Source organism: Myotis lucifugus, unplaced genomic scaffold (assembly GCF_000147115.1).
Source record: "Myotis lucifugus unplaced genomic scaffold, Myoluc2.0 scaffold_714, whole genome shotgun sequence".
Classification (NCBI taxonomy): Eukaryota; Metazoa; Chordata; class Mammalia; order Chiroptera; family Vespertilionidae; genus Myotis; species Myotis lucifugus.
The window spans coordinates 177,390-190,898 of NW_005871762.1; the positions used below are offsets into that span (position 1 = coordinate 177,390).

At 53.9% G+C, this 13,509-nt stretch overlaps 1 protein-coding gene and 1 pseudogene across 2 annotated transcripts in view; one reads left to right on the plus strand and one right to left on the minus strand.

Moving 5' to 3' along the window:
* LOC111823015 (triggering receptor expressed on myeloid cells 1-like) overlaps nucleotides 1-11,424 on the plus strand; it is a 23,628-nt gene extending 12,204 nt beyond the window's left edge. The window contains exon 4 of the mRNA XM_023746636.1: nucleotides 11,344-11,424. Coding sequence (XP_023602404.1) covers nucleotides 11,344-11,390 — 47 coding nt within the window. The 3' untranslated portion in view covers nucleotides 11,391-11,424. The remainder of the gene's footprint in view (nucleotides 1-11,343) is intronic.
* Nucleotides 5,451-5,855, minus strand: LOC102436744 (annotated as a pseudogene). Its single transcript, XR_001345972.2, has one exon. The product of XR_001345972.2 is annotated as an elongin-C pseudogene (transcript).
* Nucleotides 11,425-13,509: the final 2,085 nt, after the last annotated feature.

Sequence of the window (13,509 nt, forward strand, 5' to 3'; positions counted from 1 at the left end):
TGAGGGACCCCCCTTCCCCCCCCAAGTGCACAAATTTTTGTGCACTGGGCCTCTAGTCTACACTAATAAAAGAGAAACATGGTAATTAGTGTACAACCGCTACCCTTTTCATTGGCTAATCAGTGAGTATATGCAAATTAACTGTCAGCCAAGATGGCGGCCGGCAGCCAGGCAGCTGGAAGCTAACATGAGGCTTGCTTGCTGCGGACTCCAACATCCCCACCTGACTTGCCGGCTTCTGAGCTGGCAGTTTGAAACATTCTAACAAATATAGAAGCTAAACAAAACCCCAGAAGATCTCAGAGCTGGAGTTATACATTGTTTCGATTATAGAACCGAAACAAACCAGATACCTGCTCTCAGAGCTAGAACCAGAGCTAAAGCTGGCCCAGAATAATAAAAAAAAAAAGGAGCAGTTGGGAGCTTCAATCAACAACCACCAGCCTGAAAGCAGCCCTCAGCCCCTCAGCCAGACTGGCCAGGCACCCCAGTGGGGACCCCTACCTTGAAGGGTGTGTGACCAGCTGCAAACAGCCCTCAGCCCCTCACCCAGACTGGCCAGGCACCCGAGTGGGGACCCCCACCCTGATCCAGGACACCCTTCAGGGCAAACCAGCCGGCCCCCACCTGTGCACCAGGCCTCTATCCTATATAGTAAAAGGGTAATATGCCTCCCAGCACTGGGATCAGCGGAGCCGTGAGGCCTCCTGGCACCGGATCAGCGTGACAGGGTGCAGAGCCCAAACCCCCTGATCGCACTGTGGCTCTGTGTGTGACAGGGTGCAGTGCCCCAACCCCCACCCCCCCCCCCCCACAGGCCCTGCTCTGTGTGTGACAGGGTAGAGCCACAACCTCCCCATCGGCCCTGCCCTGAGTGTGACAGTGGAGGCGCCCCAAACCCCCTGATTGGCCCTACTCTGTGCGTGACAGGGGGGAGCTCCCCAACCCCCTGATGGACCCTGTTCTGTGCGTGACAGGGAGGAGCTCCTCAACCCCCTGATTGGCTCTGCTCTGTGCATAACAGGGGGGAGCTCCCCAACCCCCTGATGGGCCCTGCTCTGTGTATGACAGGGGGCAGCGCCCAACCCCCTGATGGTCCCTGCTCTGTGCGTGACAGGGGATGTCGCCGCAACCTCCCCATCAACCCTGCCTTGAGTGTGATAGGGGGTGGTGCCCCAACCCCCCAATCAGCCCTACCCTGAGCGTGACTGAGGGTGGCATAACAACCTCCCAATCTGCCCTGCTCTGTGCATGACAGGGGGCAGCGCCCCAACTCCCCAATCAGCCCTGCTCTGAGCCCGACCAGGGGCTGCACCTAGGGATTGGGCCTGCCCTCTGCCACCCGGGAGCAGGCCTAAGCCAGCAGGTTGTTATCTCCCGAGGGGTCCCAGACTGCGAGAAGGCACAGGCCGGGCTGAGGGCCCCCCTCCCCCCCGAGTGCACAAATTTTTGTGCACTGGGCCTCTAGTCTTTTATAAAAAAATAAAAGCATAATATGCTAATTAGACCAGACAGCCTTACAATCTTCTGGACGTCATTCCGGACATCCTTCTGGACGAAACCATTGCGGCAGGGGCAGAGGCAGAGGCAGTTAGGGGTGATCAGGCAGGCCAGGCAAGTGGTTAGGTGCAATCAGACAGGCAGGCAGAGTGGTTAGGGGCGATCAGGCAGGCAGACAGGCAGGCAAGCGGTTAGGAGCCAGCGGTCCCGGATTGTGAGAGAGATGTCCCGGATTGCGAGAGGGTGCAGGCCAGGCTGAATGACTACCCCCCAACGCCCCCACGAATTTCATATACTGGGTCTCTAGGCTTTTATAAAAATTAAATACAACAACTGGGACTCAATGAATCATCCAAATGAACCTGTGCTTGTTCCCTCGCTGCTGTTCAGACCTGCTCTGCTGGGGCGTCTCTGGCCCTCCGGTGAAGCCACTGGCAAACCCATCACTCTCATGGTCTTTTAAAAAACATTTTATTTTTAAATTAAATTTATTGTGGTGACTTTGGTTAATAAAATGTAGGTTTCATTTTCTGGGTCATTTTAAAAAATTGACTATTTTTTAGAGCAGTTTTAGGTTCCCAGCAAAATTAAAGACACAGTACAGTTCCCATATGGCCCTGTCCCCACACGTGCACAGCCTCCCCGCTATCAGCATCCCAGTCCATGCACACAGTCAGCCAAGGACTCACTTCACCGTTGGTCTGGTTTTATGGAATTTATTTTTTTCCACCTCCATCCCCTCGCTGCACTTCCTACCCGATGCCCATCGGTATCCTCTTAATATAGTTAATGCATATGTCCTTTCAATCTACTTTCCATACATGTATTTACATTTGTGCGGGTCCTTGAAAACACATAGAAGTGATTCATGTGCTTTATTTTATAGGTATTTCCCTCTGACCTTCAGGGAATGACTCTCAAAGCCACACTTTTCCATAAAAAATGTGCACTCCCATGGAAAACTGTATCGTCTCTAGCACATTCTTCCTGGTTCTTTGATTCTGATTCAATGACAACTATTTTATAACCAGAGGCCCAGTGGGTGAAATTCATGCACGGGAGGCAAGGGGTCCCTCAGCCCGACCTGCTCAACTATCAATCTGGGAGCCCATGGGGGATGTCAGGCCTAAACCGGAGTCGGACATCCCTCTTGCAATCCGGGAAGTTGCATGCACCTGTGACCATACTTTTCATGCAGGTGTAAGGCATCTTGCTGTTGTATGGGCAGCTACATTTTTTAGCCCTGATTATAAAAAGCAGTACATAACATGATCGTTCTGAGGCAGTAGTGCCATTTTTCCCATCTTATGGGTGGAAAACTGGAGCAAGAGAAGTTAAGTAATTGGCTTTGTCACACAGTTATAAGGGTCAGAATCAGGGCTGACCACAAAATGTGCAAGCCAGAGTCCATGCATGTCATCACTGCATCATCCTGTTTCTTCAGTGTGAGAGAAGCTTTGCCAGGTTTGAATTTTTAGATCTAAGAGACAGTCCCCAATATAGAGGGTAAGGTCCCTAGGCCTGGTCAGCAATCAGGGCAATCTGTGGGGCGACCCATGAGTGGTGTGATGGGGAGGCCCCCCACTGGCACCCACCTAGGCTGGTGGCCTGGGCTGCCCACTGGCCAGCCCAGCTCCCTGATTGCTGCCACAGGTCACCTCCCTCTCAGGGGACAGTGCGCATCATCGCAACCAGTCATTCTGCCGGTCTTTCCACTCTTCAGTGATCTGCATATTAGGGTTTTATTATACAGGATTCCGCAAATCATAGGTAATTGATAGACATGCAAATTCTGTCTTTCTTCCTCTATTGTGGGAGGGATGAAAACCCCACACTGGTGAGTCTCCCATGCAATTCATTTCAACATTTCTTTACTCCATATAAGAAATTTCATGTGTATTCTTAAGAAGTCTAAATGCTCAGCCGTCCAGCTGAGGGGAGTGGTGTGGGGTGGACAGCTGCCCTCTCCCCACCAGGACCCTGTGTCCTCAGCTGCCCTCTGCTCCCCTCCAGCTTCTCATGAACGTGGGGAAGAAAGTCCCAGAGGCAGCAGGTCCCAGCCGCCGTCCTGGCGGAGGAGGAGAAAGTGACTAAAAGCTGGGGGTCCCAGAGGCATGGGCAGCAGGGGCCCCAGAGCTGTCCAGCCCGGCCCTGCGGCCACGTACCCTCCGACTGACCTCCCATGTGCCCTGGCCAGGCTGCTGGTCCCTCAAGTTCTGGGAGCCAGCAGAGCCCACCCTCTCACCGTGGCCACCTGCTGGCTATCCTTCCTGGGACAGGTGTGAGGGGCAGCTGAGAGCTCCCCTCAGCAGCAGGACCAGCCTGACCCCAGACTGGAGTGCAGAAGCTGAACTCAGAACTGTCTCCCCCATCCTACCTGGGCTGCAGGTCTGAGCCCTTAGAGCAGTGGTTCTCAACCTTCTGGCCCTTTAAATCCAGTTCCTCATTTTGTGACCCAACCATTAAATTATTTTCGTTGCTACTTCATAACTGTAATGTTGCTACTCTTATGAATCATAATGTAAATATCTGATATGCAGGATGGTCTTAGGCGACCCCTGTGAAAGGTCGTTCGACCGCTAAAGGTGTCGAGACACACTGGTTGAGAACCACTGCCTTGGAGGGAACTAAGGCCCTTCAGAGTCCCCTGAATGGGAGGCCACAGCTCAGTGAGGGGGGATCACCACCCCCCTGCCCCCCTCCCAGGGTGTCTTCCCCTGGGGAGAGAGGAGCCACTGTGACACAGGGAGCCAGATCAGGGCTCCCACAGCCCAGGACTGAGGAGACCAATGGGGCAGATGCAGCCCAGGAGTTGGCCTGGGTGGCCTGGCCCCTCCTGCAGGGAAGGCTGTAGAATCTGGGCTGCATTTGTCCCCTGAAGAGGGGTCTGCAGCCTGGACGGGCTAGAGAACACGTGGGTGTAGATGTGGCATCTCTACTCGGCTCTGGGACAGGAACCTCCCACGTGGGAGAGCAAAGGTCATGGTCAGGGACCAACACAGTCAGGGCCTTAGTAGGGCCACTCCAAGATGGATATGGGGAGAAAAGAGGAACTGGGGTAATCCTATGGGACCATGGGGAGGAGGCACCTCTTCCCTGGGTCCAGGAGAGGGTGCCAGATGGGAGACTCAACTTGAACTGGCTGGCCTGGTGCTCACACACACACACACACACACACACACACTCTCTCTCTCTCTCTCTCTCTCTCTCTCTCTCTCTCTCTCTCTCCCATCTGTCCTCCCCACCAGGAAGGTGTGGCTACCAGCTGCTATGCAACTTGGAGGGAGTTGAACTCCCTGGGGAAAACGGGTCCCCAGTAGCTCTCCTCCATGGACCCTGACAGCAGCCAGACTGCCCTGTCTCCTTGGAGGGCAGGCTGTCCTGTGGAGAGCGCTGCACAGGGCTCAGGACTGGGACCAGGGACAAGAGCTGCCACCTGTCCCGTGTGACCCTGTGCAAGTCACTAACCCTCATGGGCCTCAGTTTTCCTCTCCTGTGAAAGGAGACACTCATTCCTACCTCAAGCCTTTTCAGAATAAAATGAAACAACACAAACTTTATGCAACTAAGCACGTGCGCTGTGGTTGCTGGCCCTCAAGTTCTTTTCAAGTTATAATATTGTGTGTCATATTCTATGTTTTCAAAGACTCCTGGACCCCACTCCTCTGTTTTGTCCTCGATTGTAAGGGGAAAGGGAGGGCAGAGGGGGACATGGTCCCCAGGTGGCGGGTGCAGGATCCAGGCAGAGGCCAGGGTGTGCCCTCGTGTCAGGCAGGGTGGCCACCGACCCTGCTTGCCCAGGTGTTGGGGTCCAGCCCCAGCAGGTTCAGGGGTTCCCAAAGGTGTGGACAGAGTTGGCGAAGAAGGAATGACACAGAGGCAGCGTTCAGTTGATCAGCATAGGCAGGTTCTCCAGCCAGGTTCTCCCACCAGGTTCTTTATTTTTAACAGTCTATTATAATTTATTTTATTTAACAATCTAGGAAGTTCACAGCCATCAGCAGTGCCAGTGCAATTTCAGGTGCAATTGGGAATTCAGGAATCTCCGTGGAGCTGTTAGTGTAGCGAGCCTTGTAAGTAAAATACATGCACACTTTTGATAGCACGTGTGAAGGGATCTCTCTAAAATTGACTTCATTAGTTTCCTTCTCAGCAAATTGACCTGGGCCACTCAACATGGCTTTTATTGTTCCTGATGTAAATGCATGTTCTCTTTTTACAATAAATTCATGACCATCTGAAGATATCAATTTGACATACATGGCATCAGGGCCTTCACAGCCACCATAGGTGCTCTCTTCTCCATCCATTATGCTCTTATGAAATTCTACTTCGCTTGCACAGGAAGTTTAGTAGTTTCCTTATTGTCGAGTATGTTTTCCCCCGACGTTCTGCGTGGTTCAGGGTTCAAGTCTGAAAGAGGAGCCGCACACAAATCCCACCAGGTTCTGTCTTTATTCTCCTGTTACATCTGTATTTATACCATTTGATTTTCATCCTATCTATTCTATTCCAAAGGTTAGGGCGTTTGTTATCTCCATTGCAAGGTCACTACTCTACTGTTCTATTAAGCGACAAGGAAGTAACTGAAGGAGATTATCCTCAGTAAAGATTATGTAACTGAAGCCTGATTGTTCATAGTTAAGGTGATTAACTACCCTACTGGTACTTAGTTAAGGGGTTTTACTGATTTATTCCCTTCCTTAGTCCTGTTAATCCCTAACTCCAGGGAAAAATCCCTACCTGGGGAAACAACCTCTCTTGGAGAGGTTACCCTGGTTAGAACACAAAGCGTTAAGAAGGGGAGCAAACATATTAAGAACAGTATGCCATATACGCCAGGTCCCTTGAAACATATGCTGTGCAGATGTTTCTTCCCTGCAGCCACTGTGTCAAGCAGCAAGGATGGACCGGCTTCTGGGACCCAGGATAAGGGGCTCCTGGACCAGGCCGACCCGTGCACGCTACCCATCTGTAGAGCCTGCTTCCAACGACCACATGGCATGGAAGAACACAGCTCCTAGACTTGGAGGTTCACACCCGGCCCCGAGTTCCCAGCTGCCAGGGGCCTGGTGGCCTCATTGGAGCTCCAGGCCTCTGGGACATGCTCCCCCAGGTCCCAGCATCTCATTCCCATCTGCCTCTCCCACCCTTGTCCCTGAGCTCCAGGGGGCCAGGTCCCAGCAGATCCAGGGCAGGGGTGCAGGCAGGGGTGGGTGTCAGGCAGCCCAAGGCCACAGCTGCCGCAGGCAGTGAGAATCGAGCTTCCTGAGCAAGGGGCGAGATGGGTTACCCTGTGGGGGTGACCTGTGGTGGCCAGGGGAAGGATGGACAAGGAAGCCCCGGCACCACTGGCACGTTCAGATGATTGAACTGAGGAAGCCGGCAGGCGGGCCTGCCACCTTCCACTCTGAGGCAGGCTGGCAAGCCGGAGGCTCCCAGCTCTTGCATATGCTGCACACCCTGGGTCAGGCAGTCGGTGGGGGTTCAGCCACCCCACCCCTCCTGCAGGGCTGATGGACTCGCCCCAGTGCTGGGAGCAGGGAGGGTGGAAGGCCCTCCCCAGGTGACCCCACCCAGGGCAGCCCACCCCCCTGAATGGGAGGCAGGAGACTATGGTCCTAAAGGGCAGCCTGTCCTCAGAGGGGGGTCCGAGCTTCCAGGTGGCCGAGGCTTGCTCCCGCCCTTGCCTGGTCCCAGCACTGTGTCCCCAACCCCCCCACCTCCCACACCCCCGTGCCAGTCTCCGCCTCAGGAGTCTGGCCCTCTCAGCCCCACAGGCCACACTGCACGTGTGCAGGGCTCTCTGACCTGGTTGTCTGTCTAATGACTATAAGCAGCTGTGACAATGTTTTCCTGTAGCTCCAGTTGTGATGGAGCCAGGGTTTTTATATATTAGGATTTTTATTTTTCAGTTCCAGTTTGCATTCTGTGTGATTTTGTGCTGCTTTCAGGTGTACGGCATAGAGGTGGACAGTCACATACTTTACAAAGTGGTCCCCCAGCATGTCAGTGCCCCCCTGGCACCACACCCAGTTACTTCTATATTATTGGCGAGGTGCCTTGTTAGTCACAGGGATGTAAAGTACAAATTATTTTCTAAAAGCGATTGGTTAGTATGGTCTTTCAGCAAAGGCTTAAGGAGTGATGATAGTGGCGGCTGGGAGCTGGGGACACAGAGGGCAGAGACCCCCTTTGCCCCCCCTTCTCCTCTCCTCCCACACCCATCTCCCGGCTGCCCGGCCCCCACCCACCCACAAGGTCTGCTTTGCTCTCCCACTCTTGCCAGGGAGCTGCCCTGCACCTCCTCCCCTAGAAATGACTCCCCACCTCCTGCCCCTCCAGTCCCCACAGGATGCCCCAATTCCCAGCAGCCTGGGCAGGAGGCCTCTGAGCACTGGGGCCTCCAGAGGATCCCCTGCCTCCATCACTCACCCTCAGCCCTGCTGTTCTTGGTGGCCAGGAGAAAGGTGAGGTGGGGACAGAGAGAAAGAGGGTGGAGGAATGGCTTCTTATTTCACCATCGTTTCCTCCAGGCTTTCACCCATTTCCCCACACCCCAGGGGAGGGAGCAGCGGGCAGCCTTGGCCCAGAGAGCCCCCAGCCAGGCCCAGAGGCAGTGGGACAGGGGCAGGTCTTGCATAGGCCCAGGCCTCCCTCCTTCCTGCCCCCTCCCCCCTGCAGTCTTTGCCTTCCACAGCTCTTCTTCCCAGACAGGCTGGGCAGCTGCTGACCCCGCCAGCTCTGGCACCCTCTCCTCAGGGCAGCCACTGCCACCCCAGCTCAGACAGAAGGCCATGGCCTGGCAGGCCACGTACCTGCTGCCCCTTGTCCTGCTGGTTCTCCTGGCCTCAGGTGAGGGCAGAGGCCAGGGGAAGAGGAGGAGGGATGCTAGTGAGGTGGCCTGAGGGGCATGGGGAGGATTGGCGAGGCAGCTGGAGGCAGGTGAGCAGGGGAAGGGGGTGGGTTGGGAGGGGCACTGAGTGGAGCAGAGAGGACTTCCTGAGGAGGGGGCCCCTCTTAGCTCAGTGGCAGCCAGTGGGGCTCCCTGACCTGAGGGTTTATTCTCAGGCTCCTGGGAACAGCAGTCACTGCTGCTGCAGAAACTGGAAGGGGAAGAAGTCTTCGTAAGGTGCGATTATCCACCCCAGAATAGTTCAAAGACGAAAACCTGGTGCAGAATCATAGAAGGAGAAACTTGTACATTATTAGTCAACAATCCCAGGCTTGGCCAGGAGTATGTAGACCCGAGATTCGTCATCAGGGATTACCCCGGACAGGGGTACTTCACCGTCACCATGACTGCGCTGGCAGAGAAGGACTCCGGCTTGTATTTGTGTGGGCTCCATGAATCTTCACGGATCAACATTCTCAGAACCATCAGTCTGGCGATATCTCGGGGTGAGTCCTTCCCTCTGTCTGTGCTTCTCAGGTTCCCTGAACCACAGGAAGCTGATGCTGGAAAGGACCTAATCAGGTCCCCCAGCCCCCGTGGCTGAACCCTGGGCCCCTTCCCGAGGTCACCTCTGGTTACAGGCAGAACCAGCGCCAGAACTCAGACTGCCATCTTAGTTCGGTTCTCCCTTCCCCAGCGCACACACTTCTCTGAACACTTGTTGCTCACAGGGCTCCCCGCTGACTCGTACCGATCACCAAGCTGCCTCAGGCTTGGGCAAGCCTGGCTAATGGGTCCATTCCGGGCACCCCTCCCCTGACCCCAATCCCAACCTTCTTTCCAAGGGCTGTGCTTGAGGCGGGTCACAGGTCACTGTGTTGGGCTCAGGCAGGGGACACACACAGTGAGCAGAGGTGGGATTTGGGGTGAGGCTGGCAGCTGCAGGGGCCGAGGGCTCAGAGGGCCTGGGTCCCACCCTGCACCCCCCCTGATACATGAGTGATCATCAGCCTCAGCGTGGGAAGCTTGAGGCTCCTCCTAACCCTGGGCCCCTCCCCCATATGCCTCCTGAAAGCTTCAGAGGTGCACAGCCCCCCTGCATTTCCCCGTGATGGTCAAGGGTTAAACAGAACCTTCGAAGACCCCCGCTCGGCTGGTGAGCCTGCCCAGCTGTTCGGTCAGCTGGGGGCCTGGCCCACACACATCAGTTGTTCCGTCATTCTCAGTCCAAGCCTGGGCTCATTGCCCACTGCATGTCGGGCACGGGGCCAGGCCCTGGAAGAGGGAGGGGGTCCAGGTTTGCTGGTGAGGCCAGGAGGTATTAGACTTGCCTGCAGGACTCCCCAGAGGAGGTGACACCACAGGCCGGCGGTTGGTGTGGGGGGCAGCAGTTGGGGGGCGAGCAGGTCGGTAGGGAGTGACACTTGGGGGGCGAGCAGGCCTGCGGGGGGAAGTTCGGGTCTATTTCTCTTCTGAAGCCCTCACACAAGCCTTGAATGTGACTGCCTCAAAGCAGCACAAGTCCCATCAACCAGCCACAGAGGAAAGGAGCTGGGGTGGGGAGCTATGATTACAAAGGTGTTTCTACCCCTGATGACAGAGCATCACCTAAAAATGTGGCCCAGGGGCGAATGGATTTGATCAAACTTCCTTGGAGTTAAAAGAAGGGGATGGACAGAAATCCTCTGCACAGAGCTGCTGGGCCATGGGGCCCGGAGGGGTGTAGAGAGCACTACCCAGAGGAGGAGAAACTGTGAAGGTAGCAGAGGAGTAACACATGCAGAAGAGGGGTGGCCGCCACCAGGAGCAGGTGGGGACATGCACTCACCGAGTGTCAGCGACACATGGAGACAGTTGGGCTGAGTGGAGAGGAGATGGTGAGGCTAAAGCAGGACCGGTGGTGGATTCAGACTGCCAGAGCCTTGGGCGCCTGCAGCCTTGTGCACTTTGTTCTGTAGGCAATGGGAGCATGAAGGGCTTTCCCTGGCGCCTTGAGTGGGAGAGTGAGGGCTCAGTGCAGAGTGATTGACGCAGGAGCTGTGGGCAGGAGCTATGCAGAAGGGAGATATTAGGGGCTCCCTGTAGGATAGTGGTTCTCAACCTTCTGGCCCTTTAAACACAGTTCCTCATGTTGTGGGGACCCCCAACCATAAATATATTTTCGTTGCTACTTCATAACTGTAATGTTCTACTGTTATGAATCATAATGTAAATATCTGATATGCAGGATGGTCTTAGGCAATCCCTGTGAAAGGGTCGTTGGACCGCCAAAGGGGTTGCGACCCACAGGTTGAGAACCGCTGCTTTAGGGTGAGAGCCAGTGCAGAGGATTATGGGAAAGTAAGGCCCAGCCTCAAAGTCCCTGCTTGGCTGCTGTGGTGGCCAGGAGGCAGGGAGCAGGCTGAGCTTTGGAGCTGAACATGCAGCAGACACCCACCCTCTTGGGCTCAAGGGGGTCAAACCTAGGACTCCAATGCTTGTGCTTGACCTTCCAGGCCTGCCGCCTGCCCTGGCCCTTTCTGAGCCAAAGGTGCTGGCTATTGTTCTGACTTGTGGATTTGTCCTGAACAAGGGCCTGGTGTTCTCAGTCCTGTTTGTCCTTCTCCGGAAAGCCAGGGCCTCAGGTGAGTGGGGGCCGAAGGCCGGCTTGTGGTGGAAATCAATGAGGGGACCCAGATGGTAGCTGCAGACAAGAGCTCAGGGGTTCCCCAGAGCTTGTCCCCTGACTTTGCCCACTTCTTTGCCTAGGAGGCAGGCCCAGCCCCGGGAACCCTGTGAATGGCACTGGGCTGGGCTCACAGGGACAGGAAGACCTGGGGGTGGGAGCGGCCAGCATGGTTTTGGCTGCTGGGCAATCCAGTCTTTTCTTCAGAGGAGGGAGGGAGGTGAAGCCGGGACTGGCATGGATGGATCACTTGCAAGTGCTGTCTATTTCTCTCACTCCTCAGGCGAGCCAAACCCAGGGGAGCAGCAAAGTCACCCTTCCAGGAGCTGACGGGCATGCCTTCCTCCCCTAGCAAACATCACATTTGCTCTTGTTCCCCAAACGAACAAACAAATAAACTGATCTCTCAGGAATGTAAAAGGCTTCTGAAACTTCTTTTGTGAGGTCTCTGCCCAGCCCCTTTCTTATTGAGAGAAACGTACTGAGCGGAAAGTGTGGGGAGCTGGGCGGAAGAAGACCCAATGAACTAATCAGAGGCCCAAGAAAATGGCAAACTATTTTTTATAAAAAAATAAAAGCATAATATGGTAATTAGACTGGACTGTCGAACGACCTTCTGGACGTCATTCCAGACATCCTTCTGGATGAAGCCATGGTGGCGGGGGCTGAGGCAGAGGCAGTTAGGCGTGATCAGGCAGGCAGGCAAGTGGTTAGGGGTGATCAGGCAGGCAGGAAGGCAGGGAAGCTGTTAGGAGCCAGCGGTGCCGAATTGTGAGAGAGATGTCCCGGATTGCGAGAGGGTGCAGGCCAGGCTGAATGACTCCCCCCATGACCCCGTGCACAAATTTAATGCACCGGGTCTCTAGGCTTTTATAAAAAGTAAAAGAACAACTGGGACCCAACGAATCACCCAAATGAACCTGTGTTGGTTCCCTTGCTGCTGTTCAGACTCGCTCTGCTGGGGCGTCTCTGGCCCTCCGGTGAGGCCCATGGCAAGACCCATCACATTCCTGGTCATTTTAAAAACATTTTATTTTTAAATTAAATTTATTGTGGTGACATTGGTTAATAAAATTATATAGGTTTCATTTTGTGGGTCATTTAAAAAAATAGACTAATTTTTATAGCAGTTTTAGGTTCCCAGCAAAATTAAAGACACAGTACAGTTCCCATATAGTCCTGTCCCCACAGGTGCACAGCCTCCCCGCTATCAGCATCCCAGTCCCTGCCCACAGTCACCCATGGACGCACTTCACCGTTGGTCTGGTTTTATGGAATTTGTTTTTTTCCACCTCCATCCCCTCGCTGCACTTCCTACCCGATGCCCATCGGTATCCTCTTAATATAGTGAATGCATATGTCCTTTCAATCTACTTTCCATACATGTATTTACATTTGTGCGGGTCTTTGAAAACACATAGAAGTGATTCATGTGCTTTATTTTATAGGTATTTCCCTCTGACCTTCAGGGAATGACTCTCAAAGCCACACTTTTCCATAAAAAATGTGCTCTCCCATGGAAAACTGCCTTGTCTCTAGCACATTCTTCCTGGTTCTTTGATTCTGATTCAATGAGAACTATTTGATAACCAGAGGCCCAGTGCGTGAAATTCATGCACGGGAGGCAAGGGGTCCCTCAGCCCGACCTGCTCCTCTATCAATCTGGGACCCTATGGGGGATGTCAGGCCTAAACCGGAGTCGGACATCCCTCTTGCAATCCGGGAAGTTGCATGAACCTGTGACCATACTTTTCATACAGGTGAAAGGCATCATGCTGTTGTATGGGCAGCAAAATTATTTGCCCTGATTATAAAAAGCAGTACATAACATGATCCTTCTGAGGCAGTAGTGCCATTTTCCCCATCTTATGGGTGGAAAACTGAAGCAGAGAGAAGTTAAGTAATTGGCTTTGTCACACAGTTATAAGTGTCAGAATCAGGGCTGACCACAAAATGTGCAAGCCAGAGTCCATGCATGTCATCACTGCATCATCCTGTTTCTTCAGTGTGAGAGAAGCTTTGCCAGTTTTGAATTTTTAGATCTTAGAGACAGTTCCCAATATAGTGGGTAGGGTCCCTAGGCCTGCTCAACAATCAGGGTAATCTGTGGGGTGACCGATGAGTGGGGTGATAGGGAGGCCCTCCCCTGGCACACACCTAGGCTGGTGGCTCGGGCTGCCTGCTGGCCAGCCCCGCTCCCTGATTGCTGCCGCAGGTCACCTCCCTCTCAGGGGGCAGTGCGCTTCATCGCAACCAGTCATTCTGCCGGTTGTTCCACTGTTCTGTTGATTTGCATATTAGGATTTTATTATATAGGATTCTGCAAATCATAGGTAATTGATAGACATACAAATTCTGTCTTTCTTCCTCTATTGTGGGAGGGATGAAAACCCCACACTGGTGAGTCTCCCATGCAATTCATTTCAACATTTCTTTACTCCATATAAGA